General features: G+C 42.7%; 2 protein-coding genes across 10 annotated transcripts; both read left to right on the top strand.

The window, feature by feature from the left end:
- The first annotated feature begins 377 nt into the window (after positions 1 to 377).
- On the top strand, positions 378 to 9,605 carry LOC110978231 (epoxide hydrolase 1-like). 2 transcript variants are annotated; one of them, XM_087132601.1, is made up of 9 exons: positions 378 to 747; positions 4,615 to 4,866; positions 5,080 to 5,191; positions 5,582 to 5,750; positions 6,185 to 6,299; positions 6,786 to 6,915; positions 7,205 to 7,401; positions 7,612 to 7,837; positions 8,134 to 9,605. In XM_087132601.1, the coding sequence occupies exons 2-9, from the start codon at positions 4,665 to 4,667 to the stop codon at positions 8,351 to 8,353; spliced, it is 1,371 nt and encodes a 456-aa protein (XP_086988727.1). In that variant the 5' UTR covers positions 378 to 747; positions 4,615 to 4,664; the 3' UTR covers positions 8,354 to 9,605. The 2 variants fall into 2 exon arrangements, with proteins under 2 accessions (XP_086988727.1, XP_086988728.1); XM_087132602.1 differs by lacking the exon at positions 4,615 to 4,866.
- Positions 9,606 to 11,618: 2,013 nt separating this feature from the next.
- On the top strand, positions 11,619 to 24,850 carry LOC147799894 (epoxide hydrolase 1-like). 8 transcript variants are annotated; one of them, XM_087132588.1, is made up of 10 exons: positions 11,619 to 11,828; positions 13,143 to 13,217; positions 19,567 to 19,818; positions 20,129 to 20,240; positions 20,633 to 20,801; positions 21,284 to 21,398; positions 21,885 to 22,014; positions 22,299 to 22,495; positions 22,706 to 22,931; positions 23,234 to 24,850. In XM_087132588.1, the coding sequence occupies exons 3-10, from the start codon at positions 19,617 to 19,619 to the stop codon at positions 23,451 to 23,453; spliced, it is 1,371 nt and encodes a 456-aa protein (XP_086988714.1). In that variant the 5' UTR covers positions 11,619 to 11,828; positions 13,143 to 13,217; positions 19,567 to 19,616; the 3' UTR covers positions 23,454 to 24,850. The 8 variants fall into 8 exon arrangements, with proteins under 8 accessions (XP_086988714.1, XP_086988710.1, XP_086988717.1 ...); XM_087132584.1 differs by having other exon boundaries at positions 13,143 to 13,221; XM_087132586.1 differs by lacking the exon at positions 11,619 to 11,828 and adding an exon at positions 12,295 to 12,319 and having other exon boundaries at positions 13,143 to 13,221.
- The last annotated feature ends 1,328 nt before the right edge of the window (positions 24,851 to 26,178 follow it).

The following is a 26,178-nucleotide window of genomic DNA, read 5'->3' as shown; positions in this document are numbered from 1 at the left end:
TATTGCCATGGAGGAAGGCCCCTCCTTATTAACCCTCCATGGCTCACCATGCTTTAAACTTGCGCGAGTTTTCCTCAGTCACGTAATTAGCTTTAAGTAAACAGACGATTGTTGCTTGACAGCTGACTGTAACAAACGCAAGCGGTTTTGGTAAGGAAATTTTGATGAATTACATTCGTCTGCAATACTGCAGAGGCGCGCAGTTTCGACTAATAGCATGCGTTAAATTAAATAATGACAGAGGTCAACTCAAAATATCGTTGAAGTGGAACGTCGCCGCGGGGACCTTTGCCAGTGCAGCAAGGGGGGAGAATACGCAAAAGGCCTTGACTTTACATTAATAATAGGCTTGCTTGCTGATTCATAATGCTGAAGGTGGCAGTCGCGTAACTCATGTACGCTCCAAGGGTCCGAGTACATGCAAATTAACATTGGCTGATCTATGGCACGAAGCCCGGGAACAGACTACAAACAGTACAAATCATTCACGAAGGACGGTCTGAAATCTGGTCTCCAATCGAAGTAATCGTTCCATGACTAGCGCATTTGTGCTGCCCGAATTATGAAAAGTGAATTTGAGTGTTTCTCGTATCGCACTTTCTGGCACTGGACATACCGGCGCCTGAGTGGGCATGAGATATCACAGGCCTCCCTACACATAGTACAGAGTTCACCGGGGTGTAGGTCTTATTGAGTTACACGACTACATGTACTCATCATTTCAGCGTGCAGTCTGCACAGCACGAGGTAGGTTTCTTCTTCAATGTCACAATCATGAATTGAAGTTTGGCAAACCATGGAGCTATCCTGAAATCCCAGTCACATAGGCCTACTTTACTTGCAATCTGCCAGAAAACCGGGTCAACAGCTGGGCCGTGACGCAAAGGCCTTCTGTTCGACTCAGGGCATGCATTCAGTTACTGAGTGACGCGCGTTTAAGAATTTGAATAATCACTGAGCAAGGACAATACTAATTGCTTTTTTGCAGCCTGAAAACTCTTTCTGCTAGTTTTGTGAAAGTGCTTTGTCAAAGATGCTGGCAGTAGGTAGGCCTATACATGTACATCAAGTGCCAATACATGATTTCCCATATAGGCCAAAAAATTCGAAAGAACCAATTTATGCTGCGATCTCCTCAAGGGCTTATTTGCTTTTATCAGAATTGCTGGTATCCACACTCTTCATAAAAACTGAACGTACATGTATAAGGTGACAGACGCGCAGCATACTGCATAAAAAAATTAAGGTTTGCTTAAGGTACAAAAAGTACAAATAAGATCCTTGTAGGTATAAGCAAAATTTGAAATAGAAAATCCAAAATGGCATATGCAAATATAAAGTGAAGTACAGGCGCCAAGCTGGCGATAATAGTCCAGTATGTAATAATTACAGTATATACCGCCCAGGTTTTATTACAAATATGTTGAAATAAGCATTCCACACAGTTTACAAACATTACAGCATAACATTATGTACAATTAGACATAACATTAAAATACAGTATACATGTACATTGATATTGGAATATGCTGAGCCTTAAAATAGCCATTAAAACTCGAACACTTTGAATGTCTGCACACTACTGGCACACCGTCACGTTTGACATTGTACGGCACACTATTCCACAATGTAGGATCAGCCTGGCAAAGACACGATCCCCGGTTGTTACGCCGCTTACGAACTGAGCCACGCAGACTGTAACGAGACATCACTGTAGTCGAACATGCCGTGGATTAACTTGGATATTCCGGACTTAAATGTCAACAATGATATTTCAAACTCGATCCTAACCTGGAGCCAGTAATTAATACAGGAGTAACGTGGCTGAACTTAGGGGTCTTCAAACTCACCAACCTGGCTATGGCAGTTTGAACAGATTGAAGTTTACTTATGGGTGTCTGGTAAACAATAACATAAACTATTGCAATAGTCTAGCCGGCTGAAGTAATACATGCCTGCACTATAGCATCTCCGTGCTTCTTCGGGACAGAAACTTTCTAGTAAATTAACTTAAAATTGTGCAAATGAAGTTTTACAAGTTATAGCAATACGGGTGTTCATCGACAGATTATCGTCAACCATACTCCCAAGTTACGAACCAAACATGCAGTATAGGTAAAACCACCGAATCTCCAACTCAGACACTATTAATAGTCACCTTAGCAAATTGCTGTCGGGAACCATTGCATTCAGATTTGCCATCATTTATACACGGCCCATTAGCAATCATCCACTGTCGTAAATCACTTATTCAAGACTCCATACTGGACATTGTCAAATTCTGGCTGTCGTCAGAATCAGGGGAAAAAGATAAATGAAGTTGTGTGTCATCAGCAAAGCACTGAACTTGTGGATGGTGCCACTCAACAATACCGAACAACTGACTTGTGTACAATTATAAAAAGTAATGGACCCAGAAAAAGATCCTTGCGGCACACCCCTTCCCAGATGAAACTTTTCAGAAAGTGTATTTAACCAAAACCTGTGATCTATTTGTCAAATAAAAATTAAACACGTGGGCCGCCCAACCTAATTTTGGTATTATGAAGTCTATCCAGCAAAATCCTGGTCAAATGCTGCACTTAAATTGAGTGAAACCAACAAAGAAACATATTTACGGTTCATTGCCATTAATAATCTTTTTAAACTTGAAGTAGGCCTAAGCAAATGAACCTTGCCCGCAAACCGTTGATATACGACCCATACCTCCAAAGTATAATTATGATGATGACCTTCGATCAAGATCAGTTGCACACGACAGGATATGCCCTCAATTATTGCATCCGCAAAGTACTCATCAACCTCGCGGGTGATCCAGTATATTCTCAGAAATGTTGACTGAGGTGATTCATTAGTAATGTACCAGAATCACCATATTTCAAGTTTTCTGGGGAGTATGTAGCTCGATAGTGGCAATTTCAGGCAGAAATGGCTTGTCAAACAATAATCATCTCGATTTTCTCTTGAAGTATCCACTTTTACTCCTGGGTATAGAAAGACACATGGAGTATAAGGTATAATAACTTGCCCTAGGTCACAGGCATGCCAATCGCGGGATTTGACCCCGATTTTACGATTAGGAGTTTTATTTCCAAGCCAAGTGGCCACGTCCAGTCAAGCAAGTTATCTTGAAGAATTATCTTCAGGTTCTTGTCATCACTGAGTGGCACGAGCGGATGAATTGCCCAAGTTTGTGTCTTACTTGTAATAGTTATATAAAGGTACCGGTATACGCCCGCTGAAATGAAGAACATGAAGCTAAAAGGAACAAAAAAATAGAAAATGCATCTTTGCATCTCTTTGTTTTCGAATGTTAACCCATATTTTGATGCTTTTTTGGTTTTTATGGTAATGTATTTGCATATTCATGAGCAGAACTATGACGCCATCCAAGGCACTGAATCTCAATGTTGCACTGATTTGTGCACAGAAAATCTTATTGTTAACCACTGCTATTGTTAACCACTGCTATGGAAGGTTACATTTTCTTTGGCAATTTTTCCTGTGTATGGATATGGCAATAATCCAGCAAAAATCCTTTTCACAGTAATGTTCCCAGATAGCAAATTTGGGGTTCACAATGCGAACATGAAAACAAATGCAACCTGAACCACATCTTCCTGGATTTACATCTAAGCAAAAGCGCCCTCACTTGTCCAGAAATGTCCAGAATTTTTAATGTTTGAAAATGTGCACCGTTCAGTTCAGTACGTAGCTCAAAAAAGATGTCAAACAGTCTTCATACATGTACATGGGTGAAGAGTACAGAGATACACAAACAGTGATTCTAAGAAAAAAAATTTCCTGAATCCTTTAAAAGATATTAACATTATGTTGCCTTTCGCGTGATATTTAATATTTGTATTACCCCTTGAATAATCAGTAGAGCTTTTACCTATTGGCACGTAGTGTACTCTATGATTGGCGGTTACTGATGAGTCATTTGGTGAACACAGGCACCAGACACTGTAGATTTATGTGGACACCTTTGTAGTTTTTGTGACGGTGTGAACTTTAAACCACACGGATGTGGACTGCGTCTGTTCCTTTTCTGCGCCGAAATGAGGGTCAGGAAATTTAAGTTAGTACCCTGCGTGTACAGGACACTAATTCAGCCCTGTTCCTGCTCGGTTATTTTTTTTCCCAGAAAAAATATAGCGACCCGGATAAGGATAGAATAATTTTTGGTTAATGCGGTAGCTGATGTTATCTCTTTGGAACAATTATTTGTACAGTCGATATAGGCCTACATGTACAGCTAAAATGTTGTTTGGGATTTCGCCTACGGGTAGAAAGTTACTTCATCATCACTGTAGAGGAGCTATACATGTGGGCCAGATTGAGTATATAGCTTTGCGTCAGACAGTGAATTCTTCAACTTAGAAAGCAGCTGCAGTGTATATTTTTGGAAAGGGATTCTTCAAGCTTTCTTCTTTCATGAGTTTTTCTTTTGATTATGATCACCGTCGTTTTTTTTGCACGGTAAAGCCTGTTCCGTATTTCAGCATTCCTTCATACAGGGCCCATTTAGAGGCTCATAAAAACAACCTGCGTTGTGGATGTTGTATTGGAATACAGCAATCGTTTTCTCATATTTTGTAAATCGTTTTCTAGAATTAAACGCGTACTGGCACTGTAAGTGAAAACAGTTGTAAACCTCCACCATGGTATGGAAACTAGCGGCCACCGTACTTCTTTTGGGGCTGGGTATCGCCTACATGAGCGGTCTCTTCAGATCGCCGCCTGATCCACCAGAGGTTGGTGACGGATGGTGGGGACGAGGTGACAAGCCTAAGAAGGAAGAAGACACGTCTGTTAAGAGATTCAACATTCGTTTCCCAGACGCGGATCTAGCTGATCTAAAAGGTGCGATTTCAGTAGGTGCATGCTTATTGCAGTTTGGTGCACAGTTTGGTAGGTGCTATGCTTCGGATCACAAGTGAAAGAGGAGGTGTGGTTAAGGGACACGAGGCTACTTGAACCTTGATTATGTGACTGACGCCATCTTTCGTAGTTTGTTGTGAGGGTTTTTCTTCTTCTGTAATATTTGTGTTAAATTTTCATTTCTCCTTTCCACAGAGCGCCTCAGGAGAACTCGATGGTTCGAGAGTGTCGAAGGTACCAAGTTTCATTTTGGTATCAAGCCCGAGTACATGAAGAAAATAGCGGACTACTGGCTGAACAAATACGAGTGAGTCACACGATTGGAAAGTTGGGGATTAGACGGCAATCCGCCCTGTAGATGTTTCAAATTCATTTTGTGTTCTACAGCCGAAGTAATCGCAGCACGCATATACGTTTCAACACGTGATGTAGGCCTAACTCTCCTTCACTGCATCTTATGTCCTAACAAGGCATTAGCACTTCCAATTTTTTAAATTTCGCGTAAAAAGGAAACAAAACAACCAAGCGAGCAATATAGCTAGTCCTTTGCTCTTAATTGGTTCAAGTTTTAAGGCTTTTCTCCACTTTCTTACACAAATAAACCGATGTTCATTTTATTCGGCAGTTTCATCCAGGAAAGGTGCACATTGATTTTACTCCAAAGTATTCTAAAAAAAAATTCATTTCAATTCAACAGCTGGCGCAAAAAAGAGCAAGAGCTGAACCAGTATCAAAGTTACAAGACAAAAATCGAGGGAATCGACATCCACTTCGTGCGAGCCGTGCCGAGACTGAACGTGGGACAGAAGGCTAAGCCCATTCTAATGGTCCACGGCTGGCCGAGTTCCTTCTACGAGTTCTATAAGGTAAAATGGAGACAGTTTCAACATATTTCGAAATGAACCAAAATGACCCTTCCCAGTTAAATTAATCAGAGGGGCTGTGTAAACCATCGGAGATTTATTTAATAACTGATGCGGTTTTGTGCGTCTCCGTTTGTCTGTTCTCATGAGCGAATGCGGCATTTCTAAAAGGCAAGGTCATTCGAGAAGAGAGCATTCGTCAGCGCACTGACAAGGCAGACTTTGCGCACGCTTATTGTTGTTCGCGAATGACCTTGGACGCGCTTCATTTTGGGCATGCGCTGTTGAAATATCGAACTGACCCACTGCAGCAATCTTAACACTTGTCACTTTGAGAAGCCCGTCACTGACTGTGCTTTATGATCCCTTCACATGCTACTTTCCCAATACATAAAGCTCGAAATTATGATTATGTTTTCTCATCTTCCCTTGTTGAGATAATTCCCATGCTGATCGACCCTACCCGTCATGGAGGGACTGAGGATGATATCTTCGAGGTCATCGTTCCTTCTTTGCCTGGTTATGGCTTCTCAGAGGCTGCTCACAAACAAGGTATGGGCTGTTTCCAATCCTGAGCTCTTAAATCTGCCTTCCGTCAGCTTTGTTGGTTTAGAACCCTGACTTTCCAGTCTGTTTTTAGAGGTTATACATCCTTACGCGTCCTCGGAAGTCAATAGCTTTGTATCACTGGGATAGGCTCGCGTAAACATTTGTACATTCGCTGTAACTAAAGTAAAAAGAGCCTCGGAGACACCATGGACACGCTAGTAACGCATACCAGTAAACCTCTTTACTGACTGATAGTGAAACAGCCCTGGTCAAACATCCAGTATACAGTGACTTCAATTCATTTGATAGAAAGTTTAAACGTGGATTTTTTTTTCTCCGTTTTTTGATCTGATGTGCAAAGGCTTCTAATTTGCTGTTTTTTGTTGCAGAGAACGCTTTGGCCATGCTATTTTTTTATTTCAAGACAAGCTTCCCCAGACAATGACTCATTGTGTCGTCTTTTTGTTGGATACTTTACATTTCTTGTAGGCTTAAATACCAGGGTCGCCGGCCGTATATTCCACAAGCTTATGACCCGTCTCGGATTCGACAGCTACTACGTCCAGGGTGGTGACTGGGGCGCCAAGGTGACAGACCAAATGGCAGGCATGTTCCCAAAGTGGGTACAATTTATTTTGCAAAGCCTTCTGCGTTGCTTAGCTGTATGGCATTGCCTAAGACCGCCTCGATCCAAATTCGATAACCGATCAGATTATTGAAAAGAGTAAAAGATGCTTGACAAAGTTCCCGTGCGACCGTTTGAGGTTAGTATAGTTTGAGGGACTGGGTAAAACATATGAAGAATTAACTGGACATTAATTAACGGGCAATTGGCATTTGGACAAATGCCACGATCTTTCGAACGGAAGATTTAAATTAGGGTCCTGTTGTTGCTTGTAACTTTGCAGTCACGTCCGCGGCATCCATGTGAACATGATACTCGTCCAGCCGCCTGTGAGTCAAATTATCTTGGGCAGCCTGTTCCCGTCCCTGGTGCTGGAGAACAAAGGCTACGCCAGGTCGCTGCCAAGCTGGGAGTCGCTGAAATTTTGGCTGATGGAGACAGGGTACTTGCATATACAAGCCACTAAGCCGGACACAGTCGGTAAGGATGCTCCAAGTTTATCAAACTCTTGTGTCTGTTTAACCCTATACTTGATATTTATAACCCCATGACGAGCATAGCCCACCGACTGCCACTTTCCACCCGATACAACCTCGTGTCAAATTCTTTACCTTCAAAGTGGCCACAGTTTTCTTCAGCTTACTTTAAAATCCCTTCCAAGCCCTTGTAACCTTTACCTCTTGACCACAGGTCACGCTCTGACCGACTCTCCAGTCGGACTGGCCGCCTACATCATCGAAAAATTCTCGTCCTGGACAAATTACGACTGGCTTGACTTGGATGACGGCGGGCTCGATGCTTATTGGTCCAAAGACGACCTGTTAACCAATGTCATGATTTATTGGGTATCTGAGTGCATTACGTCTTCTATGCGCTTGTACAAAGAGAACTTGCCAGTTTCCAGATCGTTAAGCAAGTAAGTTCTAATTTTCTTTGATTGGATAAAAGCTAAAAACGTCAATTTGTCATGAATATTAATAAGGTAAATTGTTATAGCCCACAAAAAGAACACTTTTGAGGGTCAATGAATCCATTTAAATTGTCAGAAGAGCAAAAACTTATTGACATGTACACGACATTATTAAGGGAATGTTATTGAATTTGTGTGGTTACAAGATCTGCCGCCACACGACTCAAAGCAACCGGTATAGCTTTTAGGGAGATAGCATTGATCTTTTTTATTAACGGATTGGCTTTTGACGTTATTTGCAGTTTCTTAAACACTGTGCCCGCCGGTTTGGCGGATCTGCCAAACGACTTGTCGCGAGCGCAGAAGAACTGGGCGACCCAGCACTACACAGACATTGTCTCCTACACAACTTACTCAACGGGCGGCCACTTCGCTGCCTTCGAGGTGCCAGACCAACTCGCCAAGGACTTGCGACAATTCGTGCAAAAGGTGGAACAGCGTCTGCTCAATAATTTAACATAATCTGTGATATGGATGATAGGCAAAGTCTTTGTCATGGGCATACTAGGAAAGCGGGATCATATCCAGTATGTGCTACCATCTTCCACATCTACCATCTTCCTCTACTTAAAAAACCGTTGTAATGGATGACCAGTTGTGGGTTTTTGTTCTTTCTTCCATATTCCTTTCTCTGGCTCTTCCCACTTTACTTCCTCTACTGTTAATTTGACTTGAGTGGAGACTATCCACTCTTTGACTTGAAGCAAGACTACACTTTCTTAGTTAAGAAAAGGGAACAGTAGACTTAAATTTTTATGAACCATTATGTTTATTGTGATAAGGAATATTTCTTAATAAAGCAATTGTAGTCATAGTGTTGCTCAGATTGTATTTGGTTAATTTTTGTACTTTGCACGACTACATGTTACCCTTTAAAAGCTCTCAGCCCATGCGGTTGCTAGGCATACAAGGCAATGCCTGCCATATCTTTACGAGTAAATGTGCTGTTTTCCTTTGCCCACTTTTCAGGACAATTTTACTGAATACTCAGATGATCATCTCTCATGTGCCCTTTATTGTGTCTGGCAATAGATTATTAAGGTGGAAGCCGTTGTGGAAGAGATCTTTCATGAGAAATTTAGGGAGCACTGCAAGGAAACGCACAAGGTATGCAGCCCATGTTTACACTGATGGCACACACAGTGTGGTCATGTGCAGTGTGTGTGCATGATGAGCAGTACAAGTTCTTTGGTGTATTGTTTGTGTTCTAGAACTAGTGATCTAGTATGATTAGTGGATGATTTTCAAAATTAAATAAATCCTGGATTATTTGGGTAATTTATTTTCTGCAAGTTAAACGGGTTTAATTACACAACTGTATACCCTGTAATCAGCGTCATAATTTTGTGAGGGTTACATGGATCGATGGCTTTATCGTGCATTTCAGGGGCGGAATGGGTGTTTGTAGTCTGTGAAAGTGTGTGTGTTGGTCAGTCAGTGCGCAAGGCTGGCTAGTGTGTTCGTAGTTCCATCTTTGGGTGCTTGATGCAGCCATCCCTGCTTGTGTTTCTTAGGGTTCTCATCCCTTGTTTAATGGTGTAATATTTAATTAAGCATCTGCTTTAGACATGTGTGCGTATTATTTTTTGTAAGTCATATTTGTTCACAAATTCAAAATGTAGAAATGGAACTTAAGAGTGCCTACCATATCTTTACAGGTGGCCTCCGGGCCCAGACTTGAATAAATATAAGGAGCCAGAGAGAGGATAAGTGACCCCCCTGTCCTTTCCTGGGCTCATACATGTACGTTTACATGCGATATAACTAGGACCTGCGTGCCATCATAGTCACCCCCCGTCCCGAGGCAACGCCCCCGGAAGAGAGTCCCGAGGCAACAGCCCCCATGAAATGAAAATTTTGTAATAAATTTAACTAAACCCGTGAAATTGGAACTCAGGTTTCAATTAACCTGATTTCAAATTTTTGTTTAGCCAACTTTAACCCATATTTTAGAGCTTTATCGGTTTTTATGCTAATGCATATTTACATATTCTGGAGTAGAACTATATCATTCAAGGCACTAAATTTCAATATTGCACCGGTCTGTGCACTAGAAATTTCTAGATTTTTTTGAACACTATAATGGTATAGATTTCATTGTCTTTGGCAATTTATTGCTTTGTATGTACATGGCAATAAGCCAGGTAGCATCATTTTCACAGAAATGTTTTTCAGTTTGCAAATTTAGAGTTCATAATTTGAGCATGAAAATAAACAGTCTCAATTATAGAGTTTGATTTCAGTGAGAATCAACCAGTTGAACAAAGAATGATTCTGTTTCAGAATTGTTAAAACATAAAGCATTACGTATAGGGGCCTACTTTGTACGCGAGATATTGTTTAATGTAAAGTACGACTCCCCCGCCTCTTTTCCCCCGCCTCTACACAAACCCTAGCTGCTACAGTATAATTAGGAATTTGGATTAAAGGATCCTGTATGTCCTCCAACCAAGTTTCTGAAACCCCGATGAAAGAAAAGCACGTTTGCAATAGCTGTACATAATTAACAATATTTGTTATATTTTTGTGCAGACTGCGAGCATTAATATGCAGAATTTTAGTATTGGTGTTCAAATGAAAATTATTCAGGAACTCATCTTGGTCATAATATCGACAGTGAATTCTGGTACTTGGAGATTTAATCTGAATGTACATTGTAATCCATAACGCATTCATGAATTACGTGACTCATACAAATCGTTATACAGAAAAAACAAAATGAGTAACACAAAGTTAGAATAGGAATAAACCTCTACGACGTACACTCTTACACCAGAATGCATAAGACAAAAACAACAAATACACATTACGTAAACAACATACATGCATTAGGCAAACCAATGAAGCTTGTGACAGATCATGCAACTCCACCAACGATATGATTTGAACCGGCCATTACGGACCTTGTAACGGATCATCGCTGCTACCGACCACGGTATCGTCACACGAAGTGGACCCGTTCATCCTTCTGGATACGTCGTAAATGATTTTCTCGCAGCTCCTTACGCTCACTTTACTTTGGGTGTTACGTGCTCTGTGATGAAAACATTGTGACCCGTGTACTTCTTGTTCTTGAGGTGTTTAGAGGCGTTCTTGAGGATGAACTGTTGATTTGCATACCGAAGAAGTCGACACTAGGTGTATAGGTCTTGGACGGGAACTAGTAGAGACTTATGATAAGTGACCCTCACCATGGAGGTAGAATCACATGCCCTCACGTATAGTCAACTGCACCAAGAACGTATGATAAGTAATCCCCAACCAGAGCAACCCTACCACACACTTCACGATGCACAGAATAACGTGGGCCAATTAAGAAAGTGATTTGGACCCTGCAGAAACTACGCCCGGTAAAACCTCAACGGCAGAGCAAGCTTGCAGACCGTCAAGGCTGCAATCAACTGCGCGGCAGCTACGCTAACAGGCAAGTCCCAGCTTCACCACTTGTTCACCTGGGAGCCCCACTCCAACACTTCTTAAATAATCCTGACTGTCTCCAATCAATTCATCCCAAATCTCAAGTGAGATCTTAATAACCGGCAGTTCGAAATAACAGAGCTACGCTATAGTAGGCTACTACACTGGCCAACCGCACGGGAGCTCTCCAGACCTCCTTCTATCGTTTGTCGTCTGTTTACGAGTTGCTCGTGAGGTCTCAACGGTTCGCTAGTACCTGCAACCAACACAACCAGAGCCCAGACCTAAGACAGAGGGCGCCCTTGATTTATTGCCGAGTGCATGCATGATGTATGACCTAGACATGCACAAATCAACATTAGCCTAGATATTGATCACGCGTTGACTTGCTGTATCATGCGGGTAGTCGGTTGCAGGGGTCCGAGTAACAGACTGAACTTTGGCACGACGCATTGGAGCAGACTACAAACAGTACAAATCAAATCACGAAGGACGGTCTGAAATCTGATCTCCAATCGAGGTAACCGTTCCATGACTACTTTCTACGTATATGCCCGACTTATAAAAAGTTACTTTTCTCTAATCGTATTCGAGCTCCAACACTGAAAATCTGCCAAAGGACACAAAACAATTGGGCATACACCACCAAGAATGTAGCCTACATGTTACGGGTAGCGTTAGTTAGGGAAAGTGTGAGTTGGTCAAACTCATGTGTAGCACTGGCCAGTACTGGCAGGCTGCCATCTTGGAACCCTCTTTTATTACATGTAGTTCATGTCATAGACACGACCAACCTCGTTCCCATGGGTATGATCTTGCCCTGCCTTGTTAGTTCCCACCATACTGTATGCCTTGCGCGATCTAACCCCTGCCATTGTAAATGCCTCACGGCGAGCGGGTCTCTAGCTCTGGAGGCTGCCCGAGTGTAATGACGTCACGGATGGACTGTTCGTCCATGGACGTACATGACGGAACGTGGCGGGGACTTGACCTTTTTCCCAGAATGCCTTGGCGAGTACACTGCAGCGTTCGATTACCCTCATTTCGAGGTTTCCCTTGCGTGTAACATTGGTGTGGTCAGGGAAGTTAATCGAACGCACCCTATATGGGATATTTAAATTAGGACTTTATTCAGTGTGTTCACACGCAACGCAGATTTACGCGTGCGTGACGTGCAAGAGAATATGTGGGCGCGAGCGTGCAGCATTTGAAATACGCCCGCAAGTAACTTTACGTTTATTTATTTCATCCTGAATAGCCAGTGAGCGTCATTTTTGTATTCTACGCGACAAGGGGCTAGTGAAGAAACGCGCACGTAGCCCATGAAGTCGATGTTGAGACACGATATCTCTCCTTTTTGGAACAGACATTAACTGGTTAAATAACACATTTACGCTACACACTTCTGAGTCTCGAGTGTTCAATATAACAAGAGTCTAGAAATTGTTCAGTGTCTGAAATAAGCTCCTAGAGTCCAATGTTGGTTCATGCAGATTTCTAGAGTACTTGTTAATAATTAGGAATGAGTGCGTAATTCTGAAATTAATGTGAGACTTTTTGAGATTGATTGATGTCAGCTGATTATGAGTGATTCAGTGAAGACAGTTACAATTCTGAGTTCTAAAACATGACGTAACCCTTCTGCCATCCTGTTGCGTGGTTTCCTCATCCGCTGAAAGTTTCTCACTCTCTTTTGCTGAGTATTTGGTTGCTTTGGATCTTCCAGTTGGATATCGAAGTCCAGATCAGCTAGTGGTTGCGGTATCCGGACAATATGGCCCCCATTCTGACGATACTAAGCGCCAATCACTTTTACTTTTTTATTCTCCCTTAGATTTGGATGCAGTATCTGCTTGTTTCAGCTCTGTTTGGTTCATCAGCTCCCGAAGGAGATTCTTGGGCAACACTGGTAGGTGAGTCGAGTCCGTAACTCAGATATTAACACCTTTACCACAAGCATGGCAACGTGTTGCTTGCGATCTTGCAGAACCTAGACGGAAAGTGTACTTGGGGATCGTTGATTACTACTCTAGGTAAATAGAGATTCATCATCTTGTGAAGCCAACATTTTTGGCAGCCATCAACTTCATGAAAACTACCTTTGCAAGATATAAAATGTACGAAATTGTGTCAGATTGCCCATAGTTCCAGGGAGAGTTTTGTACAAGAGTTTGGTTTCAACCACATAACCACCAGTCCACACTATTTTCAGGCAAACGGGCGGGCCGAAAAAGGTGTTCATGTTGCCAAGAGTATCGTGCGTCAGCCAGATCCCATTCGAGCTCTAATGACCAACGCAGCACTTCCGAGTCTTGGTGTCAGTGCAGTAAGTCTGATGATGGCCTTCTGCGGTGGCTGTTTTTCTCAGCAGAATTCACACGGGTGAATGTGCTGAGCAATGTCAGCATGGGCGGAGATCTCTTGTCACTTTTTTTTGGGGGGGGGGGGGGTGATTTCTGAAAGCTCAGCACGGCCTCCATCCAAGGTGAGATATCGACGCTGGCAAGTGCAGAGTCGGTGGTTCAGGCTAAGAGTGCGCATAGTCAGTGACTTGAAACGTGGGGGAATGATAACATGTATATTGGTACCCCCCCCGTCAGAAAGTTGGGGATATATTCCCACATCCCCCTGGATCTCCACTTATGAATTTCCATACCAATTTCAGGCCACATATCCCTTGGACTGTACGGAGTCAGGTCTTGGTGACTCCATTGTGACCTTCATCATGGAGTTCCTGCAGCATTTCTGCCTGCATATTCTCCGGGATGATGATGCCGTTGATGTTTCATTTAATGCCAGGCTGCACATCTTTGGCATACTTTGGCCAACTACCTGTTACATACGACAATACAAGTGATAAGACGATGTCTTCCTTTGTCTCATTGGAGATTTCTACAAATTAAGCATCTGAGGCTGCATGGCCTCTGGTCGGTCAACATGCTCAGATGTGCTGCAACTTTGGCTACAAGATCATAGTACTGCAATCAGTTGTCTGATCTGCATGCAGTGGAGCTCTATGCAGGGTATCTGCAATGGCTAGGATCTTGCCTGGTGAGTACACAGCAGTGCAGTGGAATCACATGAGGCGCATCAACAAGTGCTGACATCTGTGGTGCATTAAAAAGGTCCTCGGAATTGACCAAAGACACCAGTAGTTTGTTATCGGTTTGTAGTGTCACATGAGCCCTCTGCTGTAGACATAGAACCTCTCGTATACCATACACCTTCTAACAACTCTTGGGCACAGTTCCTCTTAGCAGGGTACTGGATCAATAAGCCACTGGCTTCCCAGTCTCATCTTCTTGCTGCTGAAGCAAAAATCCTAAAAGTCCATAGGTACTGGCATCTGATTGATTGTGGCTGCCACTGACACTGCATTTGACTATGTCCATTAGCCTCTTTACGGTGACGTCATCCTTTGATGTCGGTTGGGACATCTGGACAAGTGCTGCGCTTTTCGCAGGATCAGCGCGTATAACTTTAGACTAAGAAAGATAATTCTTTCTTGAGGAATCATTGTTTTCTCCTTATTCAGTAGTAGGCCAGCTTTCTGTAGGATTTGGATGATACGGTGCACTCGTTGATCGTGCTCTGCTTTTGTTCGGTCGGTAATGAGATCAGAGAATGTCATCCATGTAGACAACAACTTCGCCCAGATTCATTAGTAGGTCCTTCTGATACAGCCCAGGCGCTGATGTGATACCGATCGAAGGGGAGGTGTGCAAAGCAGAAATGACCAAATGAAATTATGAATGTTGTCAATTTCTGACTGGCCAAAAAAGTGCTTTACATCGAGTAAGGAGAACACTCGTGCACTTGTGATCTTTCCCAGAACCTCTTCCAGGCTGGGGATAGTGAAACGTTCTCCCTGCACAGCTTTGTTCAGTGTTTCAGATCCACACAGAGTCGAATCTGGTTGTTCTTCTTTGGTTCTTTGGGATTATTGCATTTAAGCCCTCGACTCTGTTGGCTCATTGATACACTTCAGAGTGCCTTTTACTTTCCATTCTTACCGACTCTTGATGAACTTCAATGTGTGGCAAGGGAATTCTGCAAGGAGCGGTCACGCAGTACGGCATATCTGACTCAGCTTTATATCAACTGATGGGCCTTGGAGACAACCTAGGCCTTCGAACATTTCTCATTCATCGTGGTGTACACCCGCTGTATCAAACCAAGTGCTTTACATGCTGTCTAGCTAGCCAGTTATAGGCTTGTTACCGGCAAGAATCTGGAACACCGACGAATACTGACGATTTTTCACTTCACAGAACAGATTTTTTGCCCCAGGGTTATGGCCTTGCCACCAAAGTAGCCATGCAAACGAAAGGTTGTTGCCTGCAGTGTCATGAGCTTCAGTGATTCATTCACATCAGCAGGTAGGATGTTGTCTTCTGAGCCTGTATTTAACTGCATTGTCTGGTCCTGCACCTTGATTTCTTGTGTCCACGCGCCACCATTCTGTATGTCATTGCCAGGATTTGTGTACCGATCGAACGAAGAAACCATTTTTTCTATTTTCCGCATATCTGGTCCTTCTGACCTGTGTGCAACTTCTTCAGTTCAGCTCGACACACTATACCGAGAACTAACCAAGTTCCTGGCACTAGTTACACTTCTAGCCACTAGCTGAGCAGGACTGGTTGCTGGAATCTCCGCCGCATCTACTGCGTCTCTTCCTTTTTGAGGTTTGGGGCGGGGCTGTAGGGTGGCTTTTTGTACGGTTGCTTGGAATTTATGTATAGTGCATGAACTGATGCCAAGTCAACAGAAGGGCTGCTCTTAAATTCAAGCAGGTCCTTGAAGGCTGTCTCGGGTTTTTGGCAAGTCCAATGCAGCTTTTGAAGGTAAGTCCATCTTTAGTGTGGTGCTTCGTCACAATCATGCTTCATCAGGAAACTGGCCAAATGTACATGTACTGGCCAGGTTCTGTAGTGTCATGACATACTGTGCAATGATGGCTGTTGACCCTTTCTACAGAAGTGGAATCGCTCTGACACAACTAAACGTTTTATTCCGTAGTGGTATCGATCAACAGTTCATACAGTTCTGTGTGGGTCTCCTCAGTAACTTGTGTAGCCTCCGCATGACTGTAGAGGGGCCTACAGCACTCAGCAGAACTGGAGCCTATTTTATCCTCGGCAATGACAATTTCCTAAAATTACTACTGAGTTGAGTTGCTAAGTATAGTTAAGGATACCTCCCCCTTCACCATTATAACTGTCGAGGCTACCGATCAGCGGTGCGTGGGCGTGCGCCGCCTGTTGCGAAGTTTGTGCCATTGTGTTGAACCGTCAGTCGTGCAGTGAATTTTACCGACGTTTCAGACGGTAGAAGGCCGGTTCATTCTTCGCAAAAGCAAAAGTGAACGCAATTTTTTGGAAGGCAGATCCTATCTTCGCAATGCGAATTTATAAAAGGTCAACGCATTTCAACTCGGTGAAATATCGCTTCAAATTTGTTGTAACGCCAAATTCGCTTTGCTCTTGCATTCGCCTGAAGTTTGAAGTGGCCTTTACGCTATCCGAGATACACATCGTGGCAGCGCTGGGTTTCTAATATACCGGCAGAAATATTTTTGGCATAGTATTTTACCGTCGTTCGCATCGTTTGACGCTTAAAGGCCGCTCTCACAAATTTGCGTTCGTTTTTGCTTTCGCCTAAAAGGGTACCTGCAATCAATTTTTGTGATTACAAACCTCTAAAATGCACCTTTATGCCTTGGTTAACCTTATTCTCAACTTTTGTTTCATTATTTCAAAGGGTATTTTAATGCCTTTTTTGGTTGTTATGCCAATGAGTATTTCCATTTTAATGAGCAAAACTGTGATGTCATCCTCAGTAAGGAGCCTCAGTGTTACATTAGTTTGTACACGAAACTCCTGAGTCATCTTGATTTGCTATCGCAGTATTACTTACTCCTGTAGGCCTAGAGAAAGACGTCTGGTGTAGGGTATGTGACTTTGCCAAGATCACAGGCATGCCAATCTCTACATTAATTCGTAACCCGAACATACGATTTGGAGTTTTATCTCCAAACCAGTTGACCACATTAACCGTCTCGCCAGCATTATCTTGAAAATTTTCTGCAGGTCTGGAGTCTGTCACCTAGTGGTGCCAGCAGGTGATATTTCAGCGTTCCACAGTTGTATCTTTGATGAAGAGCGAACTGGTAGCAGGTCCTTTTTGAAAGTCTGAGTGTCCGCTGCCAATAGGCCATTTGCAACTAATCAGTCAAATTCACGTGAACATAAACAGAATTCTCTAAGCTAAGCTAAAGACACTGTTGCTATATCCTGGGCATGAAATGGGACAGAGGGGTACCTCCGAACAAGTCCAATCCCTATACACACTCGTTGTTTTGTTTTAATGGCGCTTTCAACCACTCAGGCTATTTGCACCAATAACTGTACGTTTGATTATTCAAACACTTTATTAATCAGCATCACACTACAGAGTTAGGAAGAAGGTCCAGTTTTAGAGGTAGGAGGAAACCGGAGTACCCGGAGAAAACCTGCGAGAGCGAGTATGGACTGGAAACCAAATGCACTTTAAGCCTGGGCCAAGCCGGGACTCGAACCCGGGCCTCATTGGTGCAATTAAGCGAGGAAAGAACCGCTACGCTTAAACCCGCTCCCCCCATACACACTCCAGCCTATTGTTACTTAACAAATCCCCCTAAATGTCTGAAAAGAATTCCTGAGATACCAGTATAACAATGACTGACGCAAAGGCGGGGGGGGGGCTCTTTTTCCCATAGTTCGCGTCAAATGTTGCTATACCTCGTGATTCGCGCCAAGCTTTTGCTTAGTTACATGAGAGGCGCCTTGCATTATTACACTTTTGTCAATGGATGAGAAGAGCACAATTTGACCCGTCCATTCCAGAGATGGTGGTCGCTATGCAAAAGCTTGCCCCGAATCACGAGGTACAGCAAGTGTCTTTAGTCTGGGGAATTTGAATTGTTATGTTCATGTGAAATAAGATAGCACAGTGTACCTGATTTTATTCAAATGTAACTCGCAAAAGACTTATTCCCGCAGTTTGTATTTTGTGCGGAGTGTATATTCAATTTAGTATATGGTGTACAGAATTCTGGCAGCCCCTTTGATGATTAAAGGGTATCCCCGAACGACAGTGCAAAAATCAGGATCATATGACGTTTGATGAGTACTGTGGCTGTATACTGGATATGAACATAATGTTGGTTTTTGCCAGTTGAAACCACGACATGGATGACTGAGAGAGCTACCTGTTGGCACGTAGTGATTACTGACCTTCGACCGTAGGTTACTGTCCCGTCATGCAGTAAACACAGACACCAGAAACTGTTGATTTTTCTTCTTAGCTACCAGGCTTAATTCGTTGTAGAGACCCGTTTGGTTTATGTGTACGGTGTGAACTTTAAACCTTACAAATGTGGACTGGGGATATAAGTCTTTTCTTTTCGGTGCTAAAACGAGGGACGTGAAGTTTACAGTAATTTCACTTGGCACTGTTGGTGTACAGGATACTAATTTTGCTATTTTCATGGTCCCTTGTGCCTGTCTTAATTAGATTGGTGGTAGGTACATATTTTTGGTCGGTTATTTCGGGGATGTGTGCGGTATGCAACACAGCAGTGTAAATCACAGTGTGAGACCACTGTCATCTTGCCTGAAAATTGTGTGGGCAGCCAACTTTTTACAGAGAAGAAAGATTAATTTATGGACGAGTATTTGGTGTTTAAACTGTTAAAATTGATCTACAGATGTAGATGTAAACAGGAAAACCCGGAAGTCTTAATTTTCACTATTGCACTGCACGTACCTGTTTGTCACTTAGTGAAAAAATACGCCGTTGTGTTACCTTTTGTTATATATTTCAACAGCGCAGGTGTTTCTGTACAACATCGTTTGCACACCTACACACCCAGATTTGGCAGAGATTGTGTGTACTGTCTCTACCTTTGCCCTGCTAACGATGTGCCTTTTTTCACTGTGTGAAAACACAAAACATTTTGCATTTAGCATCTTGTTAGTTGTTTGTTTACAATTACTAGGAAAGAAATCAACATTTTGCTTTGAAACTGTGTTTATTTGTTCTTGGCATTAAAGGAAGAAAAATGGTAGGAAACGCTCTAAATTGAGAAGTTATCGATCATCCGGTTTTTTTTCACTTCGTGAAAATACCGACGATATGTAAAGCCCCATTAAAATAACCTGTGGCATGGATATTGTATTTCAATACGACTATCGCTTTCTTATTTTTTTTTTTAGATTTAAAGGCCTTCTGGGACGCGCAGTGAAAACAGTTGTCAACTTCCACCATGGGATGGAAACTAACAGTCACCGTACTTCTTATGGGGCTGGGTATCGCCTACATGAGCGGCCTCTTCAGCTCGCCGCCTGATCCACCAGAGGTTGGTGACGGATGGTGGGGACGAGGTGACAAGCCTAAGAAGGAAGAAGACACGTCAGTGAAAAGATTCAACATTCATTTCCCAAATGAGGACCTGGCAAATCTGAAAGGTGTGACTAGCCGCAGGTGCTAACATTTACAGCACTGGCAGTAACCGACTGCACATAATAATAGCCTCGGTAGCCAACGTGGTCTCAGCCTGAAGAAGAAACCAATGAGGCATACAAAACCCCTAGTTGGGATGGGTTGGGGGTTATAGGGGAAGGTGGAATAGGGTGTAAAGGTACCGTGCTTGGGACCACATGGGACACAGGAGTTCTCAGGCCACTTGAACTTAATGGCTGACGCCATCTTCCACAGTTTGTAGGTTTTCCTTTTTCTGTAATATTTGTGTTGGATTTTCATGTCTCCTCCCCACAGAGCGCCTCGGGAAAACTCGATGGTTTGAGAGTGTCGAAGGTACCAAGTTTCATTTTGGTATCAAGCCCGAGTACATGAAGAAAATAGCGGACTACTGGCTGAACAAATATGAGTGAGTCACACTTGCAAAACGGGGATTAGACGGCAAGTCGCCGTGTAAAATGTTTCAAAGGTTTTTCTGTTCTGCAGACGAAATAATCTTAGCACGCCTACGTATCAACACGTGATGTAGGCCTCGTCTACTATCACGGCATGTTGTCTTGACAAGTCATTAGCACATCCAGTATTTGTTTAAAAAAAGGAAACGAAAACAACCAGCCAAACGAGCATTAGCCTGTTCTTTGCACTTTGATTCAAAGTTTTAAGGCTCAATCTGCTCCACTTCTTACAACAGCAAACCGACGATAATTTTATTCAGCTGTTTAATCCATAGAAAGGTGCACTTTGGGTCAATGGATGTCACTCCGCAGATTTCCAAAGAAAACCTTCGTTTTAATTCAACAGCTGGCGCAAAAAGGAGCAAGAGCTGAACCAGTATCAAAGTTACAAGACAAAAATCGAGGGAATCGACATCCACTTTGTGCGAGCTGTGCCGAGACTGAACGTGGGACAGAAGGCTAAGCCCATTCTAATGGTCCACGGCTGGCCGGGTTCCTTCTATGAGTTCTACAAGGTAAAATGGAGACAATTTCAACTTATCTAAACATTTGAAGTGAATCAGAATGACCCTTCAGCGAGGGGATCCACATGAAAGGCTGTAGTCTGTGAACCGTCAGAGATTTATTGAGTAATGTTGAAGCTTTTTGTTTGTTCGTTTTCGGTTTTCGTGAGTCAATTCGAGATTTCAGAAAGGCATGGTCATTTGAGATTAAAGCCTGTCTCCGACTCGTGTCGTCGTATGGCTGAGCCAAAAGGGCAGACATTGCGTGCGCGAAGGCCTGTGGTGTTTGCAAATGAACTCGGACGCGCTTCATTTTGGGCATGCGCTGTTGGAATATCGAAATAGGCCCTCTGCAGCAAGCTTAACACTAGTCAATTTGGGATGCCGTTTTATCACTGATACATGTAGTCCTTTGTGATCCCGTCACATGTAACATTTCCACTACACAAAGCTCGAAATATTATGATTATGTTTTCTCATCTTCCATTGTTGAGATAATTCCCATGCTGATCGACCCTACCCGTCATGGAGGGACTGAGGATGATATCTTTGAGGTCATCGTTCCTTCCTTGCCTGGTTATGGCTTCTCAGAGGCTGCTCACAAACAAGGTATGGGCTGTTTCCAATCCTGAGCTCCTAAATCTGCCCTTCCATCAGCTTTGTTGGTTTAGAACCCTGACTTTCCAGTCTGTTTTTAGAGGTTATACATCCTTACGCGTCCTCGGAAGTCAATAGCTTTGTATCACTGGGATAGGCTCGCGTAAACTTTTTGTACGTTCGCTGTAACTAAAGTAAAAAGAGCCTCGGAGACACCATGGACACGCTAGTAACGCATACCAGTAAACCTCTTTACTGACTGATAGTGAAACAGCCCTGGTCAAACATCCAGTATACAGTGACTTCAATTCATTTGATAGAAAGTTTAAAAGTGGATTTTTTTTCTCCGTTTTTTGATCTGATGTGCAAAGGCTTCTAATTTGCTGTTTTTTTGTTGCAGAGAACGCTGTGGCCATGCTATTTTTATTTCAAGACGAGCTTCCCCAGACAATGACTCATTGTGTCGTCTTTTTGTTGGATACTTTACATTTCTTGTAGGCTTAAATGCCAGGGTCGCCGGCCGTATATTCCACAAGCTTATGACCCGTCTTGGATTCGACAGCTACTACGTCCAGGGTGGTGACTGGGGCGCCATGGTAACGGACCAAATGGCAGGCATGTTTCCAAAGTGGGTACAATTTACTTTGCAAAGCCTTCTGCTTTGCTTAGCTAAAATGTCTTACCTAAGACCGCCTTGATTGAAATTCGATAACCGATCAGATTATTGAAAAGAGTAAAAGATGCTTGACAAAGTTCACGTCTGACCGCTCTAGGTTAATTAAGTTTTGAGGACACTTGGATAAAAATATGAGGAATTAACTGGACATTAATTAACGGGCATTTGAACGAATTCCACGGTCTTTAGAACGAAAGATTTAAAATAAGGTTCTGTTTCTGCTTGTAACTTTGCAGTCACGTCCGCGGCATCCATGTGAACATGATAACCGTCCAGCCGCCTTTGAGTCAAATTATCTTGGGAAACCTGTTCCCGTCCCTGGTGCTGGAGAACAACGGATATGCCAGGTCGCTGCCGAGCTGGGAGTCGCTGAAATTTTGGCTGATGGAAACAGGGTACATGCACATACAAGCCACTAAGCCGGACACAGTCGGTAAGGATGCTCCAAGTTTATCAAACTCTTGTGTCTGTGTAACCCTGTACTTGACATTTATAACCTCATGACGAGAAAAGCCCACCGACTGCCACTTTCCACCCGATACAACCTCGTGTCAAATTCTTTACCTTCAAAGTGGTCACAGTTTTCTTCAGCTTACTTTAAAATCCCTTCAAAGCCCTGGTAACCTTTACCTCTTGACCACAGGTCACGCTCTGACCGACTCTCCAGTCGGACTGGCCGCCTACATCATCGAAAAATTCTCGTCCTGGACAAATTACGACTGGCTTGACTTGGATGATGGCGGGCTCGATGCTTATTGGTCCAAAGACGACCTGTTAACCAATGTCATGATTTATTGGGTGTCTGGATGTATTACGTCTTCTGTGCGCTTTTACAAAGAGACCGTTCCAGTTTCCAGATCGTTGAGCAAGTAAGTTCTAATTTGCTTTTGGTGGATAAAAGCTAAAAACGTCATTTTGTCATGAATGTTAATAAAGTAACACGTGATAGCCCACAAAAAGAACACTTTTGAGGGTCATTGAATCCATTTAAACTGTCAGAAGAGCAAAGACTTAGTGACATAGGCCCACACGTACAGGACGTTATTAAGGGAATGTTATTGAATTTGTGTGGTTACAAGATCTGCCGCCACACGACTCAAAGCAACCGGCATAGCTTTTAGGGAGATCTCTCTTTCTTATTAAAGGAATTGGCTTCTGACGTTATTTGCAGTTTCTTAAACACTGTGCCCGCCGGTTTGGCGGATCTGCCGAACGACTTGACGCGATCACAGAAGAACTGGGCGTCCCGGCACTACACAGATATTGTCTCCTACACGACTTACCCAAAGGGCGGCCACTTCGCTGCCTTCGAGGTGCCAGACCTACTCGCCAAGGACTTGCGGCAATTCGTGCAAAAGGTGGAACAGCGTCTGCTCAATGAATCAAAGTAAGGCCGTGTCCAAAACGGGCTTCCAGAGCTATGACTAGGTCTATTGTCTGCGCGTCTCCACGCATTTTCAATGGAGCGAAGACCTAGACCTAGCTCTGGACAAGAGATTTGGATGCAGCTTAATCTGTGATGTGAATGATAGGCAAAGTCTTTGTCATAGGCATACTCGGAAAGCGGGGTGATGTGTATCCAGTATGTGTTACCATTTTCCATATCTACCATCTTCCCCTGCTTAAATGAACCATGAACTAGAAATATTTTGATAAATTTTACCAAACCCCTGAAATTGGATCTTCAGGTTTCAATTAACCTGATTTTAAATTTTTGTTTAGCCAATTTTAACCCCTAATTTGGAGGTTTATTAATTTTTAAGCTAATGCACATTTACATATTCTGGAACAGAACCATGATGTCATTAAAGGCACTGAATCTCGATATTGCACCGATCTATGCACAGAAAATTTCTAGATTTTTTGAACACTGCTATGGTATTGTGGGGAGTTGCCCGTATGTTTATCATGTATAATCTACATGCACATGGTATACGCCTTTAAGATCCTTTCAATGTTTACGTTGTTGCATAGCAACTGAGAGGGTCCCCTCACCCTTCACGTTGACGTGGCCTTGCGCCTCTATTGGAATTAGCTCCATTTAATCTTTATCATGATAACATAAGATTTAGCCGGAATACCTTCCGCCGACTTCATTATCTGTTTTAAAACGAAACGCTTGGATTCGTTTTTATTGCAATTACGGGCATTGTCAACATTTTTACTATTTATACCGCGCTTGGATATGCCGGTCTGCCCAGTGTGCGTTACCGACCCTTCGACCACGTCTAGTCCTTTTTCTTTCCGTGGCCATCTCGGTGGAGACAGCGCAACATTTCGGGACCATTTTGGACAGTTTTCAGCCTGTTCCCTTGGAGTTGCTGGGCCCTGCAGACCACTGTAGGTCTCGCAACCCGTGGTGTCTGGGTGAGTCGGGGTTTGGGGGGTATTTGGCATATCCTAGCGCCGGTATTTTGTAATTTCATCCTTTATACATTGCCATTTATGGTCACTTATAAACGTTTGACATGTACATCGTTTTCGCGCTGTACCGTCACGTGGTCAGGCATTTGCATAAAGCCCCCAAAGCCACCGTGAATAGAAAATTGGGTTGTGCTGTTAGCTTAAATAGCATATTCGCTTCTATATATTATGTGTGATATGTATAAGCAGTACGCACTCATGCCATTGCAGAACGTCTATTTCGCGTACACCATTGCATTTGATGTCATTGTTATTGCTCATGAATCAACTAAAGCACTTATGTAATTAATTAGGGTTCATGCTTTTGTATTAATTTATAGGGGTTTTCTTTCCATTGACGAATAAATTGGAGGTGATTATTTGACGACCTGTGTTACAAGCTGATTCAATCCATCCCTTACCGGGAGACCAGTCTCCCCCCTCCGGATCGTCAGGGTCCGCCCCCAGCGGGGGCGCAAGCGCTGCCGCTACAGTATAGATTTCATTGTCTTTGGAAATTTATTGCTTTGTAAGTATATGGCAATAAGCCAGCAATCATCCTTTTGACAGGGATGTTTCTCAGATATCAAATTTTGAGTTCACAATTTAAACATGAAAACACGCTACCTGAACCACGTGTTCCTGGATTTACATCAAAGCAAAAGCGCCCTCACTTTTCCATCAATGCTTGGTCAATTTGGAATGTTTAAAAAAAGTGCTCCTTTCGGTTCACATTACTCAAAAAGATGTTAAACAGTCTTTATACATGAAGAAGAGTGCAGAGATGCACAAAAAGTGATTCACAGAAAAAAATCATTTCCTGGATCCTTTTAATACGTATAGAGTGTGCGCACTTACGTGCAAAATATTGACCAATGAGAAACACGCTAACAAAACACAGTGGGCGCAGTTGCCGTATGCAGACGCTGTTTGTGTGGTTTGTAGTTTGTATCGGGATGCGATAGCTTATCCAATCAATAAACGGTTTACATTGAATTATAATCAAGATAAAGTATAAGTGGATGCAATAATTCGCAGCAAAGTGAAAACACAATAAATACACGTTGAAATTCTAAACAACAAATATTTGAGATAAATCGCTTTCTTGCAGTTTCTGCATGGAATCTGATTTTTTTTTTCAGTAAGAACACTTACTTTGTGAGCATTTGGCGCTTTCTCCTCAGTTGCATAGTAACATTTCTCCAAGGAAAAACATTTGGAAAACACCGGATTTTACCACCCTAACTTCCATGAGAGTTCTTTTAGGTCGTTTGGTTTGAAGTGGACAAAGCATCTTATTATCTGAAAGTATAACATTTGGAAAATTATTTAACTTTTTAGTTAGCACTTTTTAGTGAGCATGGCTTGATGAAACTAGCCTACTAATTGATGAAACGGTTTGAATATCGAGCAGATTTTGTACGTTTTAAAATTTATTTACCAAACCTCAAATTTCTTGAATTTAAATTTCAACGAATATGAAAAAATTGCACAAAGACAGCTATGTGCATGACGCAGTATTGCATGGTAAACACGGTTAGGCCTGGGTTAACCTAATTGGAAATATTGCACCGCCTGAATGTTTAATCATAAACATTATTATATCACATACATTCATGACAGAGCTTCTATGCTATCGCATACGCAATTTGTGGCAATAAAATCTTGTTGCATTAATTTCTGGCCATTTCAGATTCATTTATACAAAATGGA

Source organism: Acanthaster planci, linkage group LG02, assembly GCF_054643075.1.
Source record: "Acanthaster planci isolate LZ-2023a linkage group LG02, COTS_SCS, whole genome shotgun sequence".
Classification (NCBI taxonomy): Eukaryota; Metazoa; Echinodermata; class Asteroidea; order Valvatida; family Acanthasteridae; genus Acanthaster; species Acanthaster planci.
Note: the sequence above shows the minus strand (reverse complement) of the source record. Positions and strands in the feature narration are given on the sequence as shown.